This window comes from Archocentrus centrarchus, chromosome 4 (assembly GCF_007364275.1).
Source record: "Archocentrus centrarchus isolate MPI-CPG fArcCen1 chromosome 4, fArcCen1, whole genome shotgun sequence".
Lineage (NCBI taxonomy): Eukaryota > Metazoa > Chordata > Actinopteri > Cichliformes > Cichlidae > Archocentrus > Archocentrus centrarchus.
Window position 1 is genome coordinate 10,663,670 of NC_044349.1, and position 24,922 is coordinate 10,688,591.

The window sequence follows — 24,922 nt, forward strand, 5'->3', positions numbered from 1 at the left end:
CCAGGTTTTCAGCAAAAGTAGCTAACTCGGCCCTCTGCTTATTAGCGATAAGCACTAATTAACAGGCTGTGCTTAATCGGCTCATTCTCACTTTTTCTTTATGATTCTCTCTTTCTCCATTACCCCTCTCACTCTTTATGTTCCATTTGCTGTCACCCTCCCTCTGCCCTCTCTTTCTACACCCAAATTCTCTCTCTCACATGCACTTGCACAAGCCACAACAGATGCACTCACTGTGTGTGTGTGAGAGAGAGAGGATCTTTATTGGTGATCCAGGCTTTGTGTTTTCTTTTCCTAGATTCCAGCCAGTGTTACTTAGTTAGCTCCAACAGGGATGACCTGGCAGTGTGAGCCAGAGGACCCCAGGCCACCCTTTAGCAAGTCAGTCCCTTCACTCGCCACAATGGGCGAGACTCAAAATGAACTCTGCCTGAATAAGAGAGCGGGGGGGAAAGGAAAGGGGCGGGGGCTTGCGGTGGAGGCAAAGGGGCCGGTGAACAAAATGCCCATTTGGGAGGGCAAGGAGAATATGGGGACCAGCTCCCACCCCCAGACAACATGCATTTGTAAGGTCCCCATCCCCCTCAGTACACACACACACACACACACTCACACATGCATGCATGCGCACACTCCTGCAGAAGAGGCTTTCCATTCTCGATGAGCAGAGAGCTGGAGCTCCAACTGTGGAGAAGCAGATCGGGCTGTTTTGCATGCCTCTCTTTCTTTTTTCTTCTTTTCTCTTTCTCTGCTCACGCCTCTGTGTCGACGCTCTGTGTCGCATATAAACTCCAACTTTACTTTTGTAAAGTAGCGCTTATTTCAGGGCTGTCTAAAATTTCCACCCATGCTTTTATGCTTGTTTGCAGTATTTTTACTTTGCGTATGGTAGGTCTGACTGTGCATAAGTAACAGCGGGCTTTGGGGTTCCGCCTCAGTTCAGAGCATAGGAGGAAAATGCTAAATTAGGTGCTGGGGGTTGGAATGAAAACAAGAGTAGAGGAGAGTGTGTGCATTGGTGGCAGCCAAGAAATGGCAGGCTTTCATATTGTGGAGACACACACAAAGGCACAGTTGCAGCAGTCTGCTCTCAGTTGGTGAGGAATTATAAGACGCCTCTCAAACTCTACGGTCACAGGTCATGGAGGTCAGCTCAGTTAGTCAAAATTCTTTATTCATTCAGAGCCAGCAGAAATTTACAGGCCCAACTGAACATGTGTAGCAGTGTAAAGATATGAAGCTGTGGTAGCTTGAATAGTGTGAATGGCTTGTTGAATTCACAGGGAAGTGACCTTTAATCTGACGAGCAGAAAAGACAGTAAAGAAGGCGCGCTGTAGCCTTGTAGATCTTGGATTTTTATTTTATGAAAAGCTGCATTTTTGGTCACTTGGAGGTTGCTGGCATTATGCATTACAAATCCACAAGCACTACAAGGGCACCAAATGCTTATATGCCTCAGTGAACTGAAAAGTTGTATTATTTGGAAAAATACTTGTCCTTGTAGAATGTCTGTAATCCCACTTTATATATCAAGCACAGATCAACATGATTGAGTGTGGGGTTGGATTTCATGCCCCCCAACTAATGTTTTCACTCTGTTTGGGTCTCAACACATATTTCTTTCAGTGCAGAGTTTCAGGAGGAAATGCCAGCAACAAGACTGTGACCTTAATCATGAAAGTTTCAGTCTTTAAAGCAAAAATAATGAGCTGAAAAGCAGTAAGTTGCACTATTATTTTAATGTGGGTGCTTTTATGCAATAATGTGATCCACGGGTAAAACATCAGATACTTTACATTTGGGGTTTTTCTTTGTTTTTTGTAGCATCAGTCATTGGTGTCACCATAGTTGGAAGACTTTCAGGGAAGGCTATTTTTAGTTTCTTCTTTGTCTATCTCTTCTCCACCATCTCCATCTTCTCCTGCTTCTTGGTATAATTGTGTCTGTGGGTGGCAGTATGTGAAACCGTGTCCTTTGCCTTTTGTCCGCTGCTGGCTTGCTGCCTTTGAAGATGAATCAGGAAGTGACCTGGGCTAATGAGTTGAACTTTGGACTCTCTGCCTCCGTCTGTCTCTGTAAGACAAGGCTGATCAGAAGATGAAAAGAAATGCAGTGTTGTTTTTCTTGCACAGAAAATGGCGGCGGGGGGGGGGGGGGGGTGCTACAGCTTGCTAATTAGGAGGCAGGGAGGAGTGTCAGAGCTTTAAACACAAGATGAAACATGGGTAGATTCTTTGAGTGTTCCAAACGCATGTAAATACCTACAGTCACACTCTTGCACTACCCACATCTTTATGTTTGCCTATACATGCACATAAGTCGTATAAACACAGAGACTCATAAAAAGCTACATGCACCACTGTGTTTAGCTATCAGTGTCTCAGAGTCTACCAAAACGAGTGCTTTATTTGGTTTAGGCTGACTCCAGAGTAATGGAACATGAGCATTAGGAAAGCCAAACAGGCCTCAGTGTTTGACACAGAGATGGTCAGCTTTACTCAAGATCACCAAACAGTGCAGCTCTCTGAAATAAAGCCTGCAAAATGATATTTGTTCCCTGGATAAACAATGAAAGATCCAGGCATGCTGTGTACACTTCGCATAGATATGCCGGTACAGTGTAATGGTTTTTCAGTCAAATCAGGTTTGCACTCAGCATTAGAGTGGCCATTTCCTTCCTGCTGAGATGTCACCCCAGCAGAGAACAAAGCTCATTTAAGTTGGATATGATAACGGAGCCCTTGGGTTGTTAATGTACTCTGCTTAGTGCCCAATAATAACCATAATGGCTCACATGAGGCCTGACTCATAACGTCATATTGCTGCTGTTGCATAGGGACCATCTTAAAATGATGTTGCAGCACATTTTCCATGTTGGCATTTAGTTTGTTTAAGAAACTTACCAGTTTGTTTTTTCTGGCTGTCTTAGTGCAACTGTCCAGGTTCTCGTTGCGGTCTCTCCTTGTTTGACTTACTTGCAACAAACAGTTGGCTTGGCCTGGTTACCTCACCCACAGATCAGTGGAGGGAGGTTATGTTTTCACCGCTGTTTGTTTGTTTATCTGACTGGCTGTGGGCAATATAACTCAAGAGGTTTTGAACCAAAGTTGATGAAACTTTGTGGAAATATTCCTTAGAACATATGATTTAATTTTCAAGTTCACAAAAAAAATAAATAAAAAATCCCTGTCTCACAACTGGCAAAAATTAAAAATTCATGTCAGTGAATTTTTCCATCTATCATGATGGCATTGGTACTCTGGTATAAACAATTACTGTTGAGAATTAATTGTCTTTTTTCTATTTTAAATTAAAATAAAAATAATGCAAAGTGAACTACAAATGCTAAACAAAAATCACACATATATAAATATAATTCATATCTAGGCAAATTTTTTTTCTTTTTAGATGATGCTATTAGTGTACATAAACTGTGTACATAAAACGAATAAAGTGTATCCAGACTATATGTGCCATTATCTGTTCATTATATGTTAATGTGGATACATTTCTAGTCTATGTAATCTAGTAATTTATGAGTATGACAACATTGGGCGGTGTATATTGCAGCGTAGTATCGGCACATGTGGGAGTAGGGCTGTGCAATTCGATTTTTGGCTCCAAACAATCACAAAAAAACAATGTAATCAACAACAACAGCAACAAAAAAATTGTTAAAATGATTTGGTCACATTATGCTCCGTATACTCCCGGCCCTGATTCATGCTGCAGCCTTGAGTCTTTGCGGCCCTGCAACATAACCTACGTAAGTGGCCAGCGGCGTTGCTTGCGCTGATGCTTGTGCAGGTGCATTGTGTTAATTACCGTTAATTATCAAGTGGGGAAATCTACACCATTTATCTCCTCTGACTAGCCAAGCAGCTAGTTGTGTTTAACTGAAACTGCATATTATAATTCATTGACTGTGTTGAATCGGTGTCTGTGTGTTCACAAAAATCCAATCCGTGACTTGCACTAAAACCTGGAAGCCGTGTCTTATCCTAATGAGATGTTTGATTTCTGTGCAGGACAACCTGTGGAGAATCCCTTTAAATGATTTTACCGTTTTTCAGCAGAGATGGCGCCCCAGATGACCTGGTGTTAATTTCACCAGATCCTTTATGAATGTTTCTTTTTCCCCAATTCAGAAAACTGATTCAAGAAGGAACTGTCTCCATTCCAGCAGACATTGACAGTGTGCATTTGTGAAATCAGTCCTGGCAGTCTAGCTGAGAGGTCTTAATGTTGAGCCAATGGCCTGGCAAGCTGGTCTGTCTCATTCATTTGTATTTTTCTCTGGCAGAAGGCCAGTTAACGCTTTCTACAAGAACCCTACAGTCTAAATTTATCCGATCTCATCCACTCCTCCTCTCTGGACTTTCACACTTCTGTCTCCCAGATCTTTACTTTCGAGAAGACCGGGCTTTTGTCAGGTTTGGTTGGCTGGTATCATGCCAGTTATTCTCAAATATTCCAGCCAAGGCATTGGTACCGTCAGCCAGCCAGGTTTTCTGCTGGCATCTGTTGGCGAGTGAACAGGGAGACAATGTGCAGCTTTTCTTTACTTGTTATGGACTTAGTTTTTAACAATTGTGATATGTAAATGCATGTTTTCATAAAATGTGCTCTGGCTGTGTAGCCTGGGAATTTAGACAAAGCTGAGCTCATGTTTCATTTGCTCTGGCAGAATGTGTCTGATGCTCGTCCTTTTCAGATTTCCTCCTGGCGTCCATTTCAGATTTACAAATAGCCTTGCCCACCCTGGCCCAGTCAAAAATGTGAGACACTTCACAGGTTTCGTTGCTCTTGATTGCTTGTAAGCCTATGCAAATGTGCCTGCGTGCTCCCATTGATGATTTCAGTAAAGCTGAATGGAGAGTTTCATGACTAATTTGCATATAGGCATCTGATTTAGCGCTACATTTTTCACAGTTCTCTGCTGGCTGTGTGGCTGCCTCTAGCGGTTTTCTCGCATGGAACTTCCTGTTTTAGATTTAATTCATAGGCTGTATATAAAAGATGACTGTAGCCTGTTGCGAAGGCTTTAGTTTAGCAATGTGGCTGCCACTATGTTGTTGATAGAGTTGGCCTGTTTTATATACAGCCTATGATTTCAATCCATTAAATAAAAGTTAATTGTTTCATTTATTTTGTAGATATATAAGGATGCTGGGTGGGTGTGACCATGCTATGTATTTTAGATAACAATTACAATAACAAGTTGGTGTGAAACTGCAGATTTGCACATTCCACACCTTTGTAATCTTGCACCGCAAAGTAAGAGAATGTGTGATTTTTGTGTGGTCTAGTTGGACCAGGTTTGTCTCTGGCTCTTGCAAACACGATCACCGGACAAGAATCTGGGTAAAACCATATATGTGAAAGAATGATTAAATTATTATCAAGCGCAAATCCACGGTGGTGGTAAACACATATGAAATGCTGTGAAACTGGCAAAAGTGATGCAGTTTCACAGATAATAAAAAAAAAAAAAAAAAGTCTGGATGCAAAATAAAGAGTCTCGGCTGATGTTTGACAGTGTTGTCTCGGAGGGAATGTGCAGCAGTCTTAATCCTGCTCTGTCATAGGAGTGCAGCCAACACCTCTTACCTTTCCTGGAAATGTTAGTCTGTCAGTGTTACCTGGTCTGTGTGTGAAAGCACCGTTAGGCTGATACTGAGCTCTGTGGGAACAGTTCGCTGTTGGTGTAGTGTGTGGCTGTGTGTGTTTGTGCCCACGTAGGTAGTGGTGTGTTGATTTACTCTCCTTTGTACTGGGTTAGTTTTAGTGATGTCACTGTATATTGTAAAGTATGAAATAATGAAGAAAAATAAGAGCGACATGTCTAACTGGATATAATTCTTACTGAAACAAGTAAAGGCATTCAAATAAAAATAATACTGACTTTATAGTAAGTGTAAAATCACGGATGGATATCCTCTACCTACCCACCATTAGAATGTGAATATTATTTTGGTGTTTAATGAGGTGCCAAACCAAGCACATTGACCGTCACAGCAGGAATGCCAAATGGGTGATTCTTTGAGAGGAGTCGTCATATGTCTCCTGCATACATCATCAAAGAAGCGCGTCTCTCCCCCTCCTGGCTTTTACAGCAGCAAAGCCACTTTCCATTTACATACTAGAAACTTGTGCATGTCCTTGGGGAACTCACTCTCTCCCTTTTGAAAGCACTCACGCTCAGGCTGCACACAGCAATGACCGACTCATGAATCTGAATAGGTTTTCGATGTTTAGACAGCCCCCCCCCCCCCCCCCCCCCCCCCAAGAGTTGACATGTTGATGACACAGTGTGTGTGTGCCTGTGGTTTGCTAGAGATTTAATGAATGTATACTATATATATTTTTTAATTTGCATAGGAGAGTTGTGCATATTGGTTTTCCACTTGAATCTTGCATTTGTATAAAATTTCAGGTGAACTAAATGGACCCTTTACTTATAATAGTACTCCAAGCTACTCAAAAACTCAAACTCTGTTGGGATTTGCTGCAGGCCTGTAGTTTCAGTGATGGTGAGCCTGTCATTGATGCATTTGTTTAGTTTTTTTTTCTCTCAATTTGATGTGAGAGAGCTGCATTTGCAGGTATATCAAGAAATATCCTAACCTTGCCAGTCATGTTTCTTTAAATTTCCATGCAAACAATAGGCTTATACTTGCTGTGGTGAGAACACTTCACTTCACAGACTTGACAAAAGACATGAGAATCTGCCAGGGGCTGAAATTTGTCTTTATTCAACTGGTTCCAGATGATTCATTCATTTATTTATGGATAATAAGGGAGATGGCTTGTTTTGTTTTTCTTCTTCGTGTATTAGCCCTCACAGACATCTGTGTGCATTCACTTGGTCTGCCCTACGGGAATTTTTTTTTATTTCAATTCGGAGCTAAAGAGAACCTCATATGCGTGCGTATTCAAAACCTTCTTTGTAATAGGTATGTACATATAGTTAGGTGCAAGTAAGAAGTGCTGTAGGGAGGAAAAATACTGTAAATATCCAACATGAATGGGTCATCCCATCTCAAATCACTGTAGGCCTTGCCCAAAAAAAATTCTTATGGTCTAAAGTTTGGACATATATAATGACTGCTAGGAAATGTTAGCTTCATATATCAAACACTTTTCAGGATACATAATAACCTATGTTTAAAAAAAAAAAAAAAAAAAAAGGTAAAAAAAAAAAGGTCCATCGAGCCACTTCCAGCATGTTTTTTCACACTTTGAAATCTGAGGCAATGTTTGAACATGAATGCCTCAAAAACTATTAAAGATAAAAGCCTGAAATTTTCACTGGCCTTTCTTATCGTAAAGGTGAATCATTGTCTATAATTTGGAACAGATACATCAAAAAATGTCTGAGTATTGGCTAGTTAAAATGTGGAAAAAAAAAATTCAAGCAGTCTAGTAAAGTCCCACATTTGAGCAGGCACTAATAATAATAATAAAAAAAAAAAACCTTCACATTGCAAAAGACAATTATTGTCAATTTCTGAATGGTATATAGTTTTAGTTCACAGTGATGCATAATAAAGAATGTAGAATATTTTTAAGATGAAATTTAGTCACAAAAAGGAAGAAAATTCAATTTAAAAAAAAAAAAATTCAACTTTCATGTTGGTTTGAGGAAATATGACAAGTTGTATCACAAAAACACAAATATCAGTAGACAATTTAATGGTACTTTAATTATAGCTGAGAAAATAATTTTGAAAAGCATGTATACATGTAACATTTTCAAGGCCTACTACAGTGTACATGTCTTATAATTCAGGTTAAGGTTAAAATAAATATATGTGTCCAAACTTTATAAAATTTTTGGGTATATTGGAGATGTTTGAGTAAAAAAGTGCTCTAAAAATTAGATGATTTTAACATGAAATTATCCCCATAACATAACAGTGGTTTTTCCTACCATAATCCACCAATGATGTTCCCACCAATGTGGAGGTATACACGGTCTATTATAGGGTGTGTTTATAATGGAAATTTTATAAATGAAACAGACATACTATATATAAAAAACTATATCATCGGTGACATCATACACCCTCATAGGTCTTTCAGGACTCCTTCAAGACTTAATTAAATGTTGGGTATATGTTTAAAATTACCCAGCACCCAAAGAGCAAAACAGCAGCTTTATTTTAGCATTGATGCTTCTAACTTACCAGGTAGCACTAGTTAGCTTGTAGGCATCATGTTAATTGTACTAGTTAACTAAAGCCTTTCTTTGCCCCTGTCTTGATTTGTTGGGTTAGTGTGGTTTGTGGGACCTGTTGAGTTAAGAATATTACACGTAAAAAGCATGATGGTAAAAGTAGAATGATTTTGACTCGGTGACTACAAACATGGCCTTTGTTAAAAGCAGGGGCAGACCTGGAGGAACAGGGGTGAGTACCGTTGCTGGTTACTGATGAGTAACGCATGTGAAAATGTGACATGCAAGTATTTGTAATGTTTTTGGGGTTGATTTGGAGCCAGTGTGCCAACCACTTGATCGCATCTTTTTTTAATGCATAAATTAGGTCCAAAATGATCACTCGGTTCTCTGAAAGTTGTAGTTTTTCCCTAACTAAAACGCTACGTATGAGTTTTGCACTCCATGTGAGCCAAAACCAACAGGTGCACATGTGTAATCTCTCTTTGTTTGCATTTCTGTCTCTGCCTTTGATCCCTCCAGAGACCCTCAGACACCAGCTCTCTCTGCTTTTATCACTTATGGGTCACTTTAAGAAAAGGTTCATTGCTTCCTCTTCGTACTTTAAACCTCTCTTCCTTTACTTTTTTTTTTAAGCTTTCACTGTCTTTCTTCCTACTCTGCTTACACTAATTTTCAGTTTTCTGTCAGGCAGGTTTGCAGCTTTGTGAGACACTTTTCATATAGATTGAACAGGTAAAAGAGGAAATTTGTGTATGCGTGTGCATTTTATGTGTGTACATTGGCATTGTGGTTTCCTGCCACAAATGAGGGTCACAACTCAAAATCTGTCCTCCTTTTTATATAATCCACTTGTGTACAGTTGCAGAGCTTTGCCAATGTAGATCGTTCAGGTTCAGAATGAACAAACTTCTTAACGTGTGATGTCTCAAGCTGTGTTATTTGTTCCATCCTCATGGGCATGTCTATATGACTGTGCATAAATGTCCTTATATATTTCTATAATTTAGCCAAGCATGGGTTTGCTGTTTTTCTTCCTCGCCACAGCTCCCAGGTTACCTCCCTTGGCACGCAGAAGTAGCCAACACAAATCCTGCATCCAGTTAATCATCTCATGCCATAAAGATGAATGTTGTGCTGTAGCAGCGCTGTGTTACACGACTGCACTCATTATTCTAGTCTGTAATGACCTCCAGTGCTAATAACTGTGCATTTATGAAAATCCCTTTTGCCATGTTGTCATTTGTGTGGTTGATACCTGTTGCCCTGGTGATTAATCTGGGAAATGTATGTTTTGTACATTTGGTTTGACATGCACTGAACCTTTAGGAAGACTCTCATATCTTAAGAGGCTTTGCACCAGTGGACAGCTGGAAATATTTTGTGATCATGCAGCATGCAGAAACTGGAGTCTGAAAGCAGTTGCTGCACTTTTTGGATTTAAGTTTAGAATGACAGACATTTTTACCATTCACACTCAGTTCCCCGGATGCCAAATGTTATGTTGTTATGGGTGAGTCAGGGATATATTTAAATTCAGTTTTTCTTTGATAAAGCTTATAGTTGGCGCTGATCAGTGACCCTGAACAATTATGTTATGCTGCAGTTGGCTTAGGCTGCTGCAGGGCCTCCCATGGTGCTCGTTTTCTTTTCACTCATCTTGTTTCATTCTGTGAGTTTAAACATCTCTGCTGTAATTAATCATTAGCAGTTATTGCCTTTTGTCCTGCCTCTCTCTGCTCTCTTCTTTCCCCTCAACCCCAAACAGTCGCAGCGGATTGCTGCCCCCCGAGCCTGGTCCTGCTTGAGGTTTCTTCCTGTTTAAAAGGGAGTTTTTCTTTCCCACTGTCACCAAGTGCTTGCTCATAGGGATTGTGCGATTGTTGGTGTTTCTTTCTAATATTGTAGGGTCTTTTACCTTACAATATAAGGTGCTTTGAGGCTACCGGTACTGTTGTTGTGAATTGGCACCATATAAATAAAATTGAATTAAATTGAATTGAATGAGGATGCTTGATTCTTTTAATGTTGGATCTACTTTTTAGGTAGTATCTAGAATAAGGCAGAGTAATATAGTGCCTGTGGACATGTATGCATTTTTTGTGCTGTAAAGGTAGAGTAAACAACAGAAATTCTAATAGTCAGTCTACCAAATTCATATGTAAATACATTTATAAATGTAGGATTTACTGTATAGGCTTTTTTTTTTCTTCTTTTGCATACATGTGAAGCACCGTATTTGTGTTTTGTATGAACTCTCCCATTAAAAAAAGATTATTGATTTCTATGTTGATACCTAATGAACCGGACACTGTGTGTGGGTATAACATTGATTCACAATTACAAAGATATTATTGGTGTTAACACAGTATCAAGCTTAATTTCATGGGTAACTTCTAAACCTGGTGTTCAGACTACTTGTGTGCAAAACATTGTGCATTTGACATTCACAATTTTTGTGTATCAGCTCTTTAGGTCATGTCTAAGCAAGGGTCAGCAGCACTAGTCTGCAGTAGTTCTGCTTGGCAAAGTTGAAACCAGTATCCCTCTGTTTAATCTTCCCTGTAGAGCGACCCCTGCCTCGATTAATCAGTCCATGTAACTGCCCTCAGAGTACATGAATTAGAACAAAGCCCCGTGTCTATGGAGAGACCTTATAACAGTGGCCAGACATGATCTCACATCATTCTCAGAAACCTGAGAAGGAGACCACCCCAGGAACATTTTTTTTTCCTGTCCCTTATTCTTCTTTATCTCCTTACCATCTCTCCTTTATGTTGTGCCGTCTGCTTGCTTTTTTCCCCTCCTGCTCCCTCACATTGACCTGCCTTTGATGCGTGTGATGATCTCAAAATTATCATTTATTTCCTATCAATCTCTATATCGTTGAGTAATTAAATTCCTTCCCCCCTAGTATTTTTTTTTTAATTTTATTTATATAAAACGACTAAGGAGTTAGTACTGGTTTAAATGACTATATTGACAATTTCAGTCAAGATTTGTGGCTCACGTGTGCATTCATATGCATTTATGAATGCTAGAAAAATTGAAGTGAAAGTGTCTACAGATGACGAGTGAACAGCATAGGAATGTGAAGATAATCCAGGATAGTTTGTACAGACAGTGTGGGAGCCCCATGTGAACGTCCCCTCACTTGGCTGGTTTTTGTTTTTTTTGGGTGGGGGGTGGGTGGGAGTTTCTTAGCAGACTCCATATATCAAAGTTTTGAATTTTATTGGTGTTGCGTGATGAGGACTTTGCACCGTTCATGTCAGCAGCTTACAGTTTATGAATCTCAGTATTTTTCTCCCACACTTTCTGATTCTTTTGATATGTCTAAGTCCAGTTCAGAGAGTCTGGATGACGTTTTGGCTCTGCTGGGGTGTACCACTAGGGTGTGACTGGGACTTGTGGTGCCAGACGCTGCTGGCAAGCTGGCATTGGGCCAGAGGTGGTTGAGGCTCAGTCTGCAGGTAAAGTGTTTTGGAGACGCTGCTTGGTTTCTATGGCTGTGCTGCCTCTTGGCTCCAGGTGGGTCACTTGTCATTTTGCTCAGATCTGTAGTTTCTGAAATGGGTAATCCTGAAGAGCTCATTTTTTTTGACTTCTGATAAACTTCCCCCTTTAAAAAAACAGGCATTAAAAACAAAGTCAGTATGGCCCATGCTTATTAGGAAATGAATCATCTTTCCTTTTCCCATGTAAATGTGTATTAAACACATTCCAAACTGCAGCCGAGATTCTTTTTTTGTGTGTTTTTAATAACCTGATCAGTACAGTATAACTATATTTTTAATAACTGAGTCCCTGTTCATTTAAAAGAAGTGAAAGCCAGTGTGGACTTTTTGTGCAGGACTGCAAAGAGTTTGCTGCTTTAACACAAACAAGTCATTTCTGGGGCCTTTTAATATGAAGAAACAATCAAGGCACTTGTAAAAACACAGAATTTTCTCATTATCACACATTCCTTTGTTGAACTAATTTGACCGCAGTGTGAGGTTTTGTTTTCACCCTCTCTTTCTCCTAGATTTTATCGCCTTAATAGGGGTGCTCAGGTATGCAGCTTTGATCAGTGTTTGGAACGTTCTCACATTGGCTCCACTTTAGCAGAATGATGTTATTCCCATATATATATATATATATATATATATATATATATATATATATATATATATATATATATATATATATATATATATATATATATATATATAACACACGTGTGTGTGTGTGTGAATGGATGGATAGATAGGATTGTAGATATTACACTGGGCTTAAAACTGGGCTTAAAACTGTAATATTTTATTGAAGAACTTGCGACATCCTTATTAAGAATTTGTTTTTCGGTATATCCAATTAGTCAACTCTTAGTGTGTGGTTCCTGTGGCCCGAGGCCTTGTTTTAATGACTCGATTGCCTTGACTTCAAAGACCTTGTGTGGTGAATACCATAAGGTAATGGCTTGTGACCAAAGCCTCTTACAGCATGTACTTGTCAGGCACACCCCAGAGTTTGTGCTGAGAAGAAGCAGCTGGACAATGGGACAAAATTGCCAGCTTTGAATGATGCCCACTAGGATATAATTGCATCAGTTTTTAAATGGTGTTTTTTGTATCAGAGATCTTCTCGTTTCTACCTGCAATTTACGTTATTAGATGCTCAGTGCACTAACAATTGAGCCATAATTTCTTAACACAAAGATACTAGATTATGTTAGAGTTAATTTTGGACTACAGCTGGTCCACATTACCATCTTTTGTCCTCCACGTAGAGATGGGGTGTTTTGTATACTGTACTACAAGTATGTTTGAGCTGAGAAAGTAAAATATCTCCCACATGACTGCACCATAGCTGTGCTTTCTGTTTATTTGAACTCTCCCACTTTGTTTTGTTGAAATGGCAATGTCTTGATTTTGCGGCAAAGCAGAACCAATAACTTGATGAGAGAAAAGACAAAAAAACCAAAACAAAATGCAGCGTAACTGTTGTTTTAAATGAGGGCAGAGCTATTTGGTGGCATGAACAAGTATTAATGCAAGTCTTTTGTTAGATGTTACTGCTGCTTCACTTTTATCTGACAAATAAAAGAAATAGTTAATCAAATGTTAATTTTTTTTTTTTTTTGCAGTCGTGACTGTATTTAAATGTTGCCATGTGGCTTTGGAAGTATGAGCTTGTTTCAAACTGCATTTTTTTTCCCTCTCCTATCCTTCTCTTCACTGCTCGCATCTGACCCGGCCCCACTTTTTCCTAGCTTTTCTTGTCCCCCACCCCACCTCCACCCTCCATTCCTTCCCTTGTTTTTTCTCACATGTGGAAAGCATTATATCCTGTCTGGTAGAGAGAGAGAGAGAGAGAGGGCGGGAGAGCAAACTTCCCAGTCTGAGATGGGGAGCTTCTTGGGGAGGTGTAGAGGGGGTGGGTAGCATTAGGGTTTACATGGTGGTGACTCTCGCTCTCTTTCTCTCAGCCCTGAAGCTGTTTGGACAAAAAAAAGGGGGGTCTTGTTTTTTCAGAGCACTGCAGTACCCTGTAGCTGACAGGCTTCACCCTCCCACTGCGTTAGACTGGAGGAGATCCCGGAGAAAGTCCAGTCAGAATTTATCAGTACAGGCAGTGGCCCCTTTACACACCAGTACATGTCAGGTGAATAATATCTGGAGATTTAAGTTAAAAATATATTTGTCTTCTGGGAATCCTTTCTAGGAATAGATTAGAGCAGATTTATTGTAGTTTTTTATTTTCATTTTGTTTTGATCTCAGTTAGTTTCCAGAGTGGCTTTGCTCATTTCAGCTTAGTTTTTATAGTTAGAACATGCTTAGTTTGATTTGAGTTCAGCATCAGTTTCTGGTTTCTAATTATAATCATAAACGGGGCATTTAACAAGCACCAACTTCTCAGAAGCTCAGAACAAGTCTTAGAAACAACAGTTTTTGAAAGCGGTCAACTCGCAGTCGTGTAGACATCTCAAGTCTAAATAAACCGTGACACCAAAGTTGTTTCAGGCAGGTTGTGAAATCAAATATGACTGAACTGACAACGAGTGAAAATAAAAACTTTTCTTATCTTTTTTTTGTTTGTTTATTTTTGTTTGTTTTGTCAGCGCAAATGTTGTTTCGGTTACCTTTCAGTTTTTTTTCAAGTCTTATTTTATTTTTTCTAGTTCACTAAGATATTTTTTCTTTTTAACCCTCAGTGTTAGTTTCTAGTTTTAGTTCACTAAACTAACCTTGGATTACAGGAAGTAAAATGAATAAAGGTGCTCAGCTATTGAATAAAGTTGCAGCAAGTAGGTGTTAAATAAATAGGCAGACACAAAGGGCATTTAACCAGTAGTTAGGAAAAAAATAGGCCATTTCCAAACAAGACCTTCCAGCAGTAGAGAACTGGATCACAGTTAACCTCGTAGTGTAATCCAAAGATTGATGGATATCAGCGGGTAAAGAGCCATATTAAGTCTGCTTCTGTGCTCCCTTTTTCCTCTTCTTTATAGTTTAAGTTCTTTTTATATCTAAAGAATGGGAACAGGAAGGATAACTTAACTTTTGAAACTTTTGCCTTTAAGAAAAACCTTCAGTGCTTAGACCCGGAGAGCTGCCGGGCTGACTGAAATTCCGCACCAGGAGTTTGAGAGCATATAAATGTGGAGAATTTACAGAAGACACCAGGACTGTTCAGTGTTTCCCATAAAGCAGCAAATGCATCCTGGGATTGAAACTTTTCCTTAAAAAGCTGTTTTATCCATTAAAGCACTACTATGACAACCACATTTTGTATTTATGGCGATATAAAATCTAGGAATAATTCCCCCCCATTTTTCCAACATAAACGCTCAGAGGACTTAAATGCATGTTCAGAAAATTGAAAAGGCAACCTAGTGAATGTGAAATGACTGAACTGCGATGAAGCCCTTTGTGTAGTGGTCTACAAATTTGCATTCCCCACACTAACACGGTGTGTGGGCTCGGGCTTTGGAGCCATTGCCTCGGGTTGTCCGTTAGTTAGATTCAAGCAAATTAAATTGACCCCCCCCCCCCCCCCCCCCCCCCCAGCACCCCCTAAATGCAGCAGCAAGCAGTTGGCAGACACTGACGGCCGGTCATTTAATTAACCAACTTGCTCCACTGGGTTGAAATGGAGACACACTTAATTAGCAAGGGTTTGGTTTCTGTATGGCCATTATAGTGACATTTAGAGATCCATCTTTGACATGCCTTTTCTTCCTGTACCCCCTCCCTCTTTTTCCTCCTTCTTTTTCATGGTCCTGTTAGTTCAAACTGAAGCGTTGGATGCCTGGGCAGAAGTGATCCGCCATGCCTTGCATGTTAAAACAAGCTTTAAATTATGGAGATCTTTTTGAATGTGGTGAATGTCTAAATAGTATTTGCTTATGTTTTGTCTTTTCTCCCTTTTAGCATTCAAACTGTGACTTTTTTTTTAAACAGAGAAATGCATCCAAAGAGTAACAAAAACCAGATCTTTTGACAGGCTTAAAAAAAAAAACAAGGCGCCAAACACACTTTCCCACGCTACCTTGATGTTGTCATTGGCTGTTAACTACCTGAACTGAAGAGTTAGTGATAACTGCACAAACCTCCGGGGAAGTCATCCTTGTAAACATCCCCATTGCTACACCCATCGCTGCGACCTTATTGATCAGTATCTCCTTATAGGAACTGGATTGGAGTGAACTGGCTGTAGTTTAAGAGGCAAGTGTGTCAAGAAATATTCTTTTAATGGTGGTGATTGTGTAAATATTGTGAATTCCTTGCAGTTGAATGGTGCAATCATAAGAAAATTTCCATTCTAATTGCATTTATTTATTTTACTGATTTGAATAAATAAAGACTAACAAAACAAAACAAAAAAAAAACCCTGCCTTTATTTCCTTAAAGCACTAAAGAAGTGCATTTGATATTTGGCTTCTAACTGAACTGCACATAGTTATAATTGAAAAGACCTTCGTTCTGTAAAACATTCCTGCTTGTGCTCTAGGTTCATCCCCATAGAAAATGAATACATCCTTAGGCTTTTTTTTTTCTTCTGTTCTTCTGGCCTGGGAGTTGAGGAGCTGTAAACTGCAGGTGTAATTATTTCAGCCTTTTTTGGCTTCCTTGGGGAAAACACAAAAATCTCTCTCTCTTCCTTGCTTTTTCTCTCCCAGTTGCCTATTTCCTGACTTTGTTGCATTCAGTGAAAAAAAAAAAAAAATCAAGATGGCAGGCGAGGTTGGGGATAAAGACATGGCAAGGGTCTGGGGGAAAATAAACACGTATACGCACACATATATAAACACACACACACACACCAGAGGAGAAACTCTAATGCTGCATCCTTGGCTTCCAGCCCTCTCTAGTGCCATGAGCGGATAGCTGGCTGGGGGCAGCGAGGAAGCAAGGGAGGGAGGAAAGGAGAGAAGCTGTATACCAGCAGCATGGAGGAAGAAGCAGTTGCTGTCCCTTGTGCTTTAATATTAAGCCTTTATCTGTCAGTTGTATGGAAACCAGTCTCTCAGGCCCCAAAGCTCCAAAACATCTACACTGCAGCCTAATGTGTGGATTTAAATAGTGTGTGTGTGAGTGTGAGAGAGAGAGAATGTGACCTTCACAGTCATAGAGATTTCTTACAGTAAGTGAAGCTACACATGTGCACAAAGGCACTCTGCAGGTTTTTGTTTTCATAGCAGTCATACTTGTATGTTTTAGCTGGTACATGGTGAATATGAATTTGTGTCTCACGGATGCTCCCAGTTTGCCCTTTAGTGTGTTCACCGATGGACCATGGACCACTGGAGCCCCAAAGACAGGATTAATGTGTGTGTGTGGGGGTGTGTACCTTTTTGAGTGCAGGCTTCCTAGTGCATTTCCAAATTGGCGTGGCTCTTGGCTCCGCTCTGGCCTTTGAAGATTGATGAATTTCTAATATGTGCATTCCCAGTTCTACACATAATTTTTCTTATCTTCCTCTTTTTTTTTGCCATCATGTCTTTATTCTCTGCCGTCTGATCCCTGTTTTTCTTTACGGCTACATTTCCCTTAAAAAAAAACAAAAAACCTCTCTGTATCTTCATCCTGTGGTTAGTGTCATCAGTCATCTGTCTGGATTTTCTTCCCTGTACTGCTGGGAACAAAAGAGTCACTTTAAATAAGAAGAGCCTCTTAGGGTAGTTTATGGCATTTCCTAGAGGGCTTGACCGAGGAGCTGAAGTGGTAGAGCTAATTAAATGGATACATATGGTTCCTGCAGTTTAACTGTTGATGTGAAATGGGTGAAAAGAGGATGGCAAAGTTAAGGAGAAACAGAAAGATAACGGACTGCAAAAAGTTGTGCTTTTCAAGTCCGCACACTCGTAGATCCTTCTCTCTTCCTACAGCTGTGAAGGTGGCAGGGTGAGTTAGAGGTCTAAATATGGCTGAGAAAGTGTTTGAGATACACAGGGAGAAGCCAAATCTTCTCCCTGTGTATCTCAACAAACATGAATCTCCACACCAAATGTACCACAGCTCTGAAAAACGATCACATTCTCGTATTTAGTTGTGTAACTCACTTGTTTGAGTTTCCACTAAAGGTTTGGCCATTCCTGCGAACCACTCAACTGTGGCTAGGATTAACCCCAAAGGTGGATGGCTTTAAAAACTGGTCTAATGAGACAAAGACTGGTGTTCTGCAATCAGCGCACAAGTCGTTGGAATGCATGTCTTCCCATTTAGAGCCAGGGTGCTACTTTTGACTTTTGTGGTTATTAAGTCATTACAAAAATATTATTATTCCCAAGCACTGCAAACTAACTTAGTCTCTACCAGAATGCTCTGCTGTTTGAAAAGGGTCTCGTTTAAACTCCCACTTGTGTGTTACACACACAAAATGTGCATTTGTGTCATTTTCTGATCTCTGTAATTTATCTTTTTTCATCATACAGAGGTTTACCCAACAGAAATAAGCAGTGAGGTGTACTCGGGAAGCCCCGAGTGTCCCCTGGCACTGCAGCTTTGTGCATGTGCCTGCGTATGTGCGAGTATTTGATTATGGGTCACAAGACCATGGTGGCCCAAGCAGCCTCAGGCGTCTCAGGTTTCAGAGCTGAGCATTCCTCCCCAGCTGCTCCATAGCTGTGAAAACCGCAAAGCAGCTCTAACAACAAACACTCCAGGCAGTGGGGGGAAAGCTGGCTAACCTGTGGCTAATCAACAGCGGCGGCTTTGCTCTCTTCAGGATTTGTTCGCTATTTTTCAAGATTGCTGGCTAAATGGAAAAATGCAGTTCCCCTTCACAGTGCCGACTTCTTCCCCATTCTCCTTCTCTTCTGTTATTGTAGTCTTAAGTTTTAAAAGCGCATGATTCCTGCTAAGTGGCGGCAGCTCTGTTTGTGTGTACTTGGTCGTGTTTATTTGACAGTTCCACATATTGGACCTGCTTTTTTTTTTTTTTTTTTTCCCACCAAGAAGGGTGTGGAACTGTAGACTGTCTGGGCTTGGTTTTACTTCACAAAAAACTCAGTAGTGAAATATGCAGCTGTGTGCATGTGTGTGCTGTAATAACATAATTAAACTGTTTGTGTGTTAGTCACGTGGCCTGTGAAATGAAATGAATCTGCACAACAGTCCATAAAAACAAGGACTACTGACTCTCATTTAGATACAACAAAATGAGGACTTTGTAAAGTTTTGTTGAAGATTGTGTTTATTCCAGCCTGTGTTCAGAGGCCATATTAGACATAATTGAATTGTCAGAAATTTCATTTCATACTTGATCTACACGAGTGTAAGCTGAATAGACTAATTATGAATCAGTAGAGAGCACTGCACAGAGGTTTCAGTGAACAGTTGCATCTGTTTGTTTGTCTCCACCACTGCCTGGCACTATATTTGTCCTTTTATTCGATTACACTATTTTCCAGTTAGAGCGGCAAATATTTGTTGATTAATCGGTTATTGTATCTCCAGAAATGTGATTATCTGTTTGTGGATTTGTGCTGTCTTTTAGTGTAAAGTGTCCTTTGGGTTTTGGAATAATGGGCAAACAAAACACGTCCTTGTGATGGGATCTTAGAAGGTGCGATGCTGATGAAGTAAAGTTAACTCATGCTGGAGGTGGGGGATATAAATACATCCAAAGGAAAAAAAAAAAAAAAAAAGGCTCTTGGGTAGTGGTGGAAAGTGGGAAAATGCTACACAAGCCTCTTGGCGTTCTTGCATCCAGCACTCTTTACTTGTACATAAGCATCAGAGCACCCCAATCCTGTAATCTGATTGGCTAACAGTGATTGACAAGTCATTGTCAATGTGTGTTTTTTAGGCCCTTTTGCATTGTCTTCATTTTGCCAACCAGGAAGCTACATCCATGGTTTATACTGTACATGTTTCTGACATTTATTGACATAGGGTTCTGTGAAATTGGTATGTGAACATTATTTGGTGAATTATGATGCAGATGGTTAATAAATGGAAAAAGTCTGAATAAATAAATATCATAAGGTGTAGCTCTACTTCCTGGGCCTCTTAGTTCAAGTGAAGAAAAATCTTAATGCTTCCAACTTTGTGGGAATGATTTCTGTTCTGGCGTAACTTTGCCCCAGATCGTGAGTATCCAGCGTCAGTTTCTGACCTTACAAATGCTCTTCTGCAAAAAATTTCCACAGACATGCTCCGAAATCTTCCCAGAAGGACAGAAGCTGTTCTAGTTGCAAAGGGGGTACTCAGTTTAGAATGGGATGCCATAAGAAGCTCCTATGGGTGTATTGTGTAGATTTTGTCTATACAGTGTAAAGGAAAGGGTCCTCTGATGTCAAAGCACAATATCTACAAGGATAAAGTATCTTAAAGCTTAAACTCTTTGAAACTGCTGTAACTTTGCCACGAGATATACTTTGAAAAGTGGGAAAGTCTAGCTCTGGCATAAGCACTTAGTAATTCGGCTCCAGGTTAGTTTATTTAAGGTGCATTCTGGGTAATTGGTGTCCTCTGGAATGTGTCTGACAAAAGGTGTGGACAGGCATCAGGAAATGGTTGCAGTGTAGAAACCAGACAATTTAAGGCTCTGTGTGCGGTGGGGCAGCTTACCGTGAAACACCTGCCCGCCTGCTGCCTCAACACAAACATTAGTTGTACTGTGTTTGTAGCTGACACACGGCACCGCTGCCTGTGTTTAACAAGTGTGTATGTGTAAATAAGTCGGAGAAAGAGAGAGAATATACGAGACTCGAGAGACCATCTGAAAAAATGTCTGCGTGTCGGTGTGTGTTTGTGTGTCAGAGCGGGTTCGTATTTAGGCGGCTCTTTAAAATGTTTTTCTGGGGTTCTCTGAGTGCTGAGGTCACAGCCGGACTCATTTTCTCCATGCCCTAATGCACCGCTCCACATCCTCTCAGCTTAACAATATAAATCAGGACCTGTTAAAATGTTTTGGCCTGGAAGGCGAAGGGGGAAATTTAACATCATCTTGTGATTCAGGCTCATAAAACCCTTCATTTTATGCTACAGCTGACTCCTAGACTTAGGGAAGCATTTCCCCCTCCTAACTAAGAGACTGATGTAGTTGACAGGACTGTGCTGTCTGAGGTTGTTTTGGCAGATAGTCAGGTTTATCATTCTCTCTGGGCCGCTAATAAAATGGCTCCAGATGCACTTGTCTGAGCAGAGAAATCCATCAGCACTACTGTCAGTGTTTTTGTAGTAGCCCCCCCTCCACCAATGCCCATTCCCATCCCTGGATTTGGTGAAGATAGTTTGGACACTATTAATTGACTGTAGTTACACAGCATCATCTTTCAACAATGGGAAGCCCCCCAAATAGCTTCCCACACATTCAACTGTAGGTGTTGCATAGCTCTAAGCAGTAATATTAATGATGCTTTCAACATACTTACATGAGCCAAGGAGCCAAAATATGCAGTAGACTGCCAGAGCCCAGGAACTAAAACCTGAATGGAATGTGACTATTCTTAGCTGCAACTGTGCTCGTCAAATCAGAAGTATCTGGCCCTAGAAAAATCTCTCACATTGCTTTTGTTTTTTGGGTTAGGGTTATTTTTTGTATATTTCTGCTTTAGAATTTTTTTCCTTGATTTCAGTTTAAAACACAAAGAGCCAAACAGAGTAACTGCATTACATCAGTGTAATTTGAAGATATGTTTAAAAATAATGAAAGGGAATGGGGTTAAGACGGATACATTTGGACACATTTAGATCTGCAGCCAGCCGCTGCAGCAGCTTCATTAGAGCTGGCGGGTTAATTGGCATGACTGGCATATAACGAGAAAAGGGCTTAGTTTGACTGGTTTCCTCAGAAATGCGAGTGTGTAAATAAAAAGGTGTGAATACCGCACTTATAATCACGAGTCTGAAAGTCTTTTTATACATGAAATGGTCTTTAGGTGATGGATTTTTGAGTCAGCAAGATTTTGGTCCTCCTGATCTAACTTCACTGTCTCTGCTTGGTTCCCTCTCTTTACAGAGGATTTTCAGCTCATTTGTGTACACCGAGAAGACATCAAACGGAGAGACAGAAGTGCAGCAGGTGAGTAACAAAAGCTTCTGCTATCATGTGTATGTGTGTGTGTGTGTGTGTGTGTGTGTGTGCGCGCACGCGCCTTCCTGTCTGTGTGTGCATGTGCCACTGATGGTGCCTGTCATGTGCAGAGTTGAGCCCAGCAGCACTGAACACATATACCAGCCATCAGAGGAAAAAAGGGGGTGTATTAAAATTCTATGGCTGCTGTCTCATTGGCTTTGAAGTTCTCTGCCTGGTTTTCCACTTGTCTGCCCCCCCCCCCCCCACCCCCCACCCCGCAGAGTGTGAGCGCAGAGCTCTTTCAGTCAGAATAAAAATTAAAAATTCAACAAAAAATGAACAGTGCACAGCTGGGAAATGAGTGATTTGTTTAAAAATGACCCCCCCAATCCAAGAGTCGTTTTGGCTGTAGATTTAAAAATGTATGCAGAGAATCTCTGGTGTCCTGCATCACGTCAGGCATGATCGTGGCGGTGTGTGTGTGTGTTTTACCTGCTGCATGAGGGATCTTGGAAGAGTGACAGTAAACACCAGACTGGTAAACAGCCACCAGCAAGAACAGACAGGTTGATGTTTGTTTGCATTTCTCCTGCGACTATATTTCTGTCTCTGCACTGGTGTTACCCATCTGTGTCATCTCATGCATGCGTTTGTGAAATATAGTGTCTCACCTTGCGGGTATTTACAATTCCAGAGGCAGCTAAAATTGGCCTTAAAGCACTGTTGTTTCTCCTCTCTACAGAAAAGCTGTCATCCTAAATAACTTGCAAACAAATAGCGATCGCTCAGCTTTGAGTGTTTCTTATGAAAGAAAGTCATGGTAACCTCTAATGTACGTGTCGCTAATTTCAGATGCACAATTTCAACCTTTCTATTCAAAGAAAGTCCAACTAAAACAATAAACCTTAGCTTTCCAGCTTGCGTCGTGTGTGGGTGTGCTATAATAAGCAGCGATCCCAGAGTAAAGGTGCTCATTTTGGGTCCATATGTAGCCGCTGTATTTCTATGACCAGCCTAGAGAGTGCCCAAAAATTCTCACCATAACCCCTTTGAGCCAGGCGCCAGCTAATCCAGATGACAGCTCTGGCACAGTTGTGTGTGTCTGTGTCCTCGAGCCAAGGTAGGGCTCAATTAGGAGGGTATCTACAGAGGAAGAGAGGGCAGGGAGAGGGAGAAGAAAGACAAGAAGGCAAAAGCAGAGAGAACCCCTCTAACATCTTTGAGTTTCTCCTCTGGAAATGTATTATTTAGAGAGGCACACAGATCTATGTCCCTTTCTAATGACACAGGTTCTCCCTCTTGCTGTCTGTCTCTTTTAGTCTGTCCTATGAGTGTATTCTCCATGTTTAACACATGCTGTCAGAGAGGTTGTCATTAATTAAAAATGCTGGCAGCCATTAATGTTTTATCCTCTGCCAGATGTGGCAGACGCTGCATTAATAGGAGCCTAAATTGTTTTAACAGAGCAATGACACATTTTTCTATTCGCCCTAAAAGCTGCTCTCGGCTGCTCCGTTATTCATAAGACGGTAACCACAGTGGGTAGCTCTGCATGTTTTGATTTGGCACATTTTTACACCAGATGCCCTTCCTGAGACAACCCCAAAGGGATTTGTGTCTCCACCTGGAGAGATTTCATTTTTTAAAATTTTATTCTAGTTGCCCTATACATTTAAAACCTAAGGGATCTCTTGTTTTTTCATATGGATGAATGTTTATTCAGTGTTTGTGTATTTATGTGTATTTGGTAAAAACAAAACAGAATTATATAAAAAGTTTTTATATGATAAACGGTATTGCAAACATCAGGCCGCATAGTGAATACCAAATTTCAGACACTGAGAGCGGTGACTGCAGTGAGGAATGAAGCACTGAGGATTTTCTGGCACATCAATGGAGGAAAATGAATGGGAACCAGAGCCCTAAAAAAAGTGCAATCTATATTCATGACCTTAAACAAGATCTGCATGTCTGATCAAAAACAGGTAATGTGTGTGCACACTACATAAGATAGTTGAAGGCGTTCAGTGAGCCACTCTGGCTTCATGACAGCATTGGAGTTGTCACTCAGCCCAGGCAGAGCCCTTTTCACGTGGTGACATTTAAGAAATGAAAGTAAAAGGACAGCTGGAAATGATTCCACTGAAGTCAGAAATTAGGTTTGGATTATTCCCTCATATTTCAGGTGTGAAATGATAATATTTTATAGGTTTGCTGCTATAGTTCTACATTTTTTTTTTTTTTAAATTACATTTTTGTTGGCATATGAAGATTAACTTAAGTAAGCAATCTTAGCTTGATATCAGATGGTATTTATAGTATGTTGTAATAAGTTGTAGTATTTAGTCCTGTCATGAGCCCGTTGCAGACTTGGACTGCTTTTGGTTAATCTGATGGCAACCGAAATTGTTGGCCCGATATCTGAATGAGCAACTTGGTCATTGTTCTTTAAAAGTTGCAATGGCAAGTTGAATGTGAAAGTTTACCACGCACCTTACCACAAGAGGAATGTTTCAGTCGACCTATTAACCATGCATTAAAATGCACTTTCTAAATTTCACTTTCTGCTGAATAGGTACGTCGTCATGTCAAGAATGAACGATTCAGCAGTGTAAAAGCTCAGGAAAACTTCTGACCCTCATTATAGGCAACAAGTCTTTTATGAGAGATTCGTTTATCCAAGGAGAGGTGACGCATGCACTGTAAAGTTTGTACATAATGGTTGAGGTTTACAGATTAGACCTGCATCCAGCTTTTACTAAGTCCTGTACCCTTGCATTCCAGAGTAAGTTTTGGTTCGCCATAAACGCCACTGCCAGCGACTGTGGTTGAAGGCTGGCTAGCAAACCTCATTAAGTCCAACACAATACTTAAAGGAACACCCGTTCCACTCTGTGGCCCAACCAGCCCCACTGAGTGCTGCAAACCCTACATGCTGGTTGGTTGGGTCAGAGATGGGAGACAGGAGCCATGTGTTTTGGAGAGTGTGGTTAATCTGCAGAGCACAGGTTGGTTTTGGCTGCACTGGGCCAGACTGTAACATAAGCTTGAACTTGCACAGCTAGAAGGTTCTGGTTTCTTTTAAGTCGCTGTGTTAAAACTTGAGCTTCGGTTTCTGTGCGACTCTCCCTCCCCCATCTACACAAACATTTCTTAGCTGAACACCGGCCTATTTTTCCTTTTCTTGCAAAGTTCATTTCAGCTGATTGGCATGGACAGAACTCTCTCTCGC

General features: G+C 40.5%; 1 protein-coding gene across 1 annotated transcript in view; it reads left to right on the top strand.

Annotated features, from left to right (window-relative positions):
- The window catches only part of cachd1 (cache domain containing 1), an 89,272-nt gene that overhangs the window by 9,138 nt on the left and 55,212 nt on the right, over positions 1 to 24,922 (top strand). Inside the window, exon 2 of the mRNA XM_030727472.1 lies at positions 21,634 to 21,696. Within this exon, the coding sequence (XP_030583332.1) occupies positions 21,634 to 21,696 (63 nt within the window). The remainder of the gene's footprint in view (positions 1 to 21,633; positions 21,697 to 24,922) is intronic.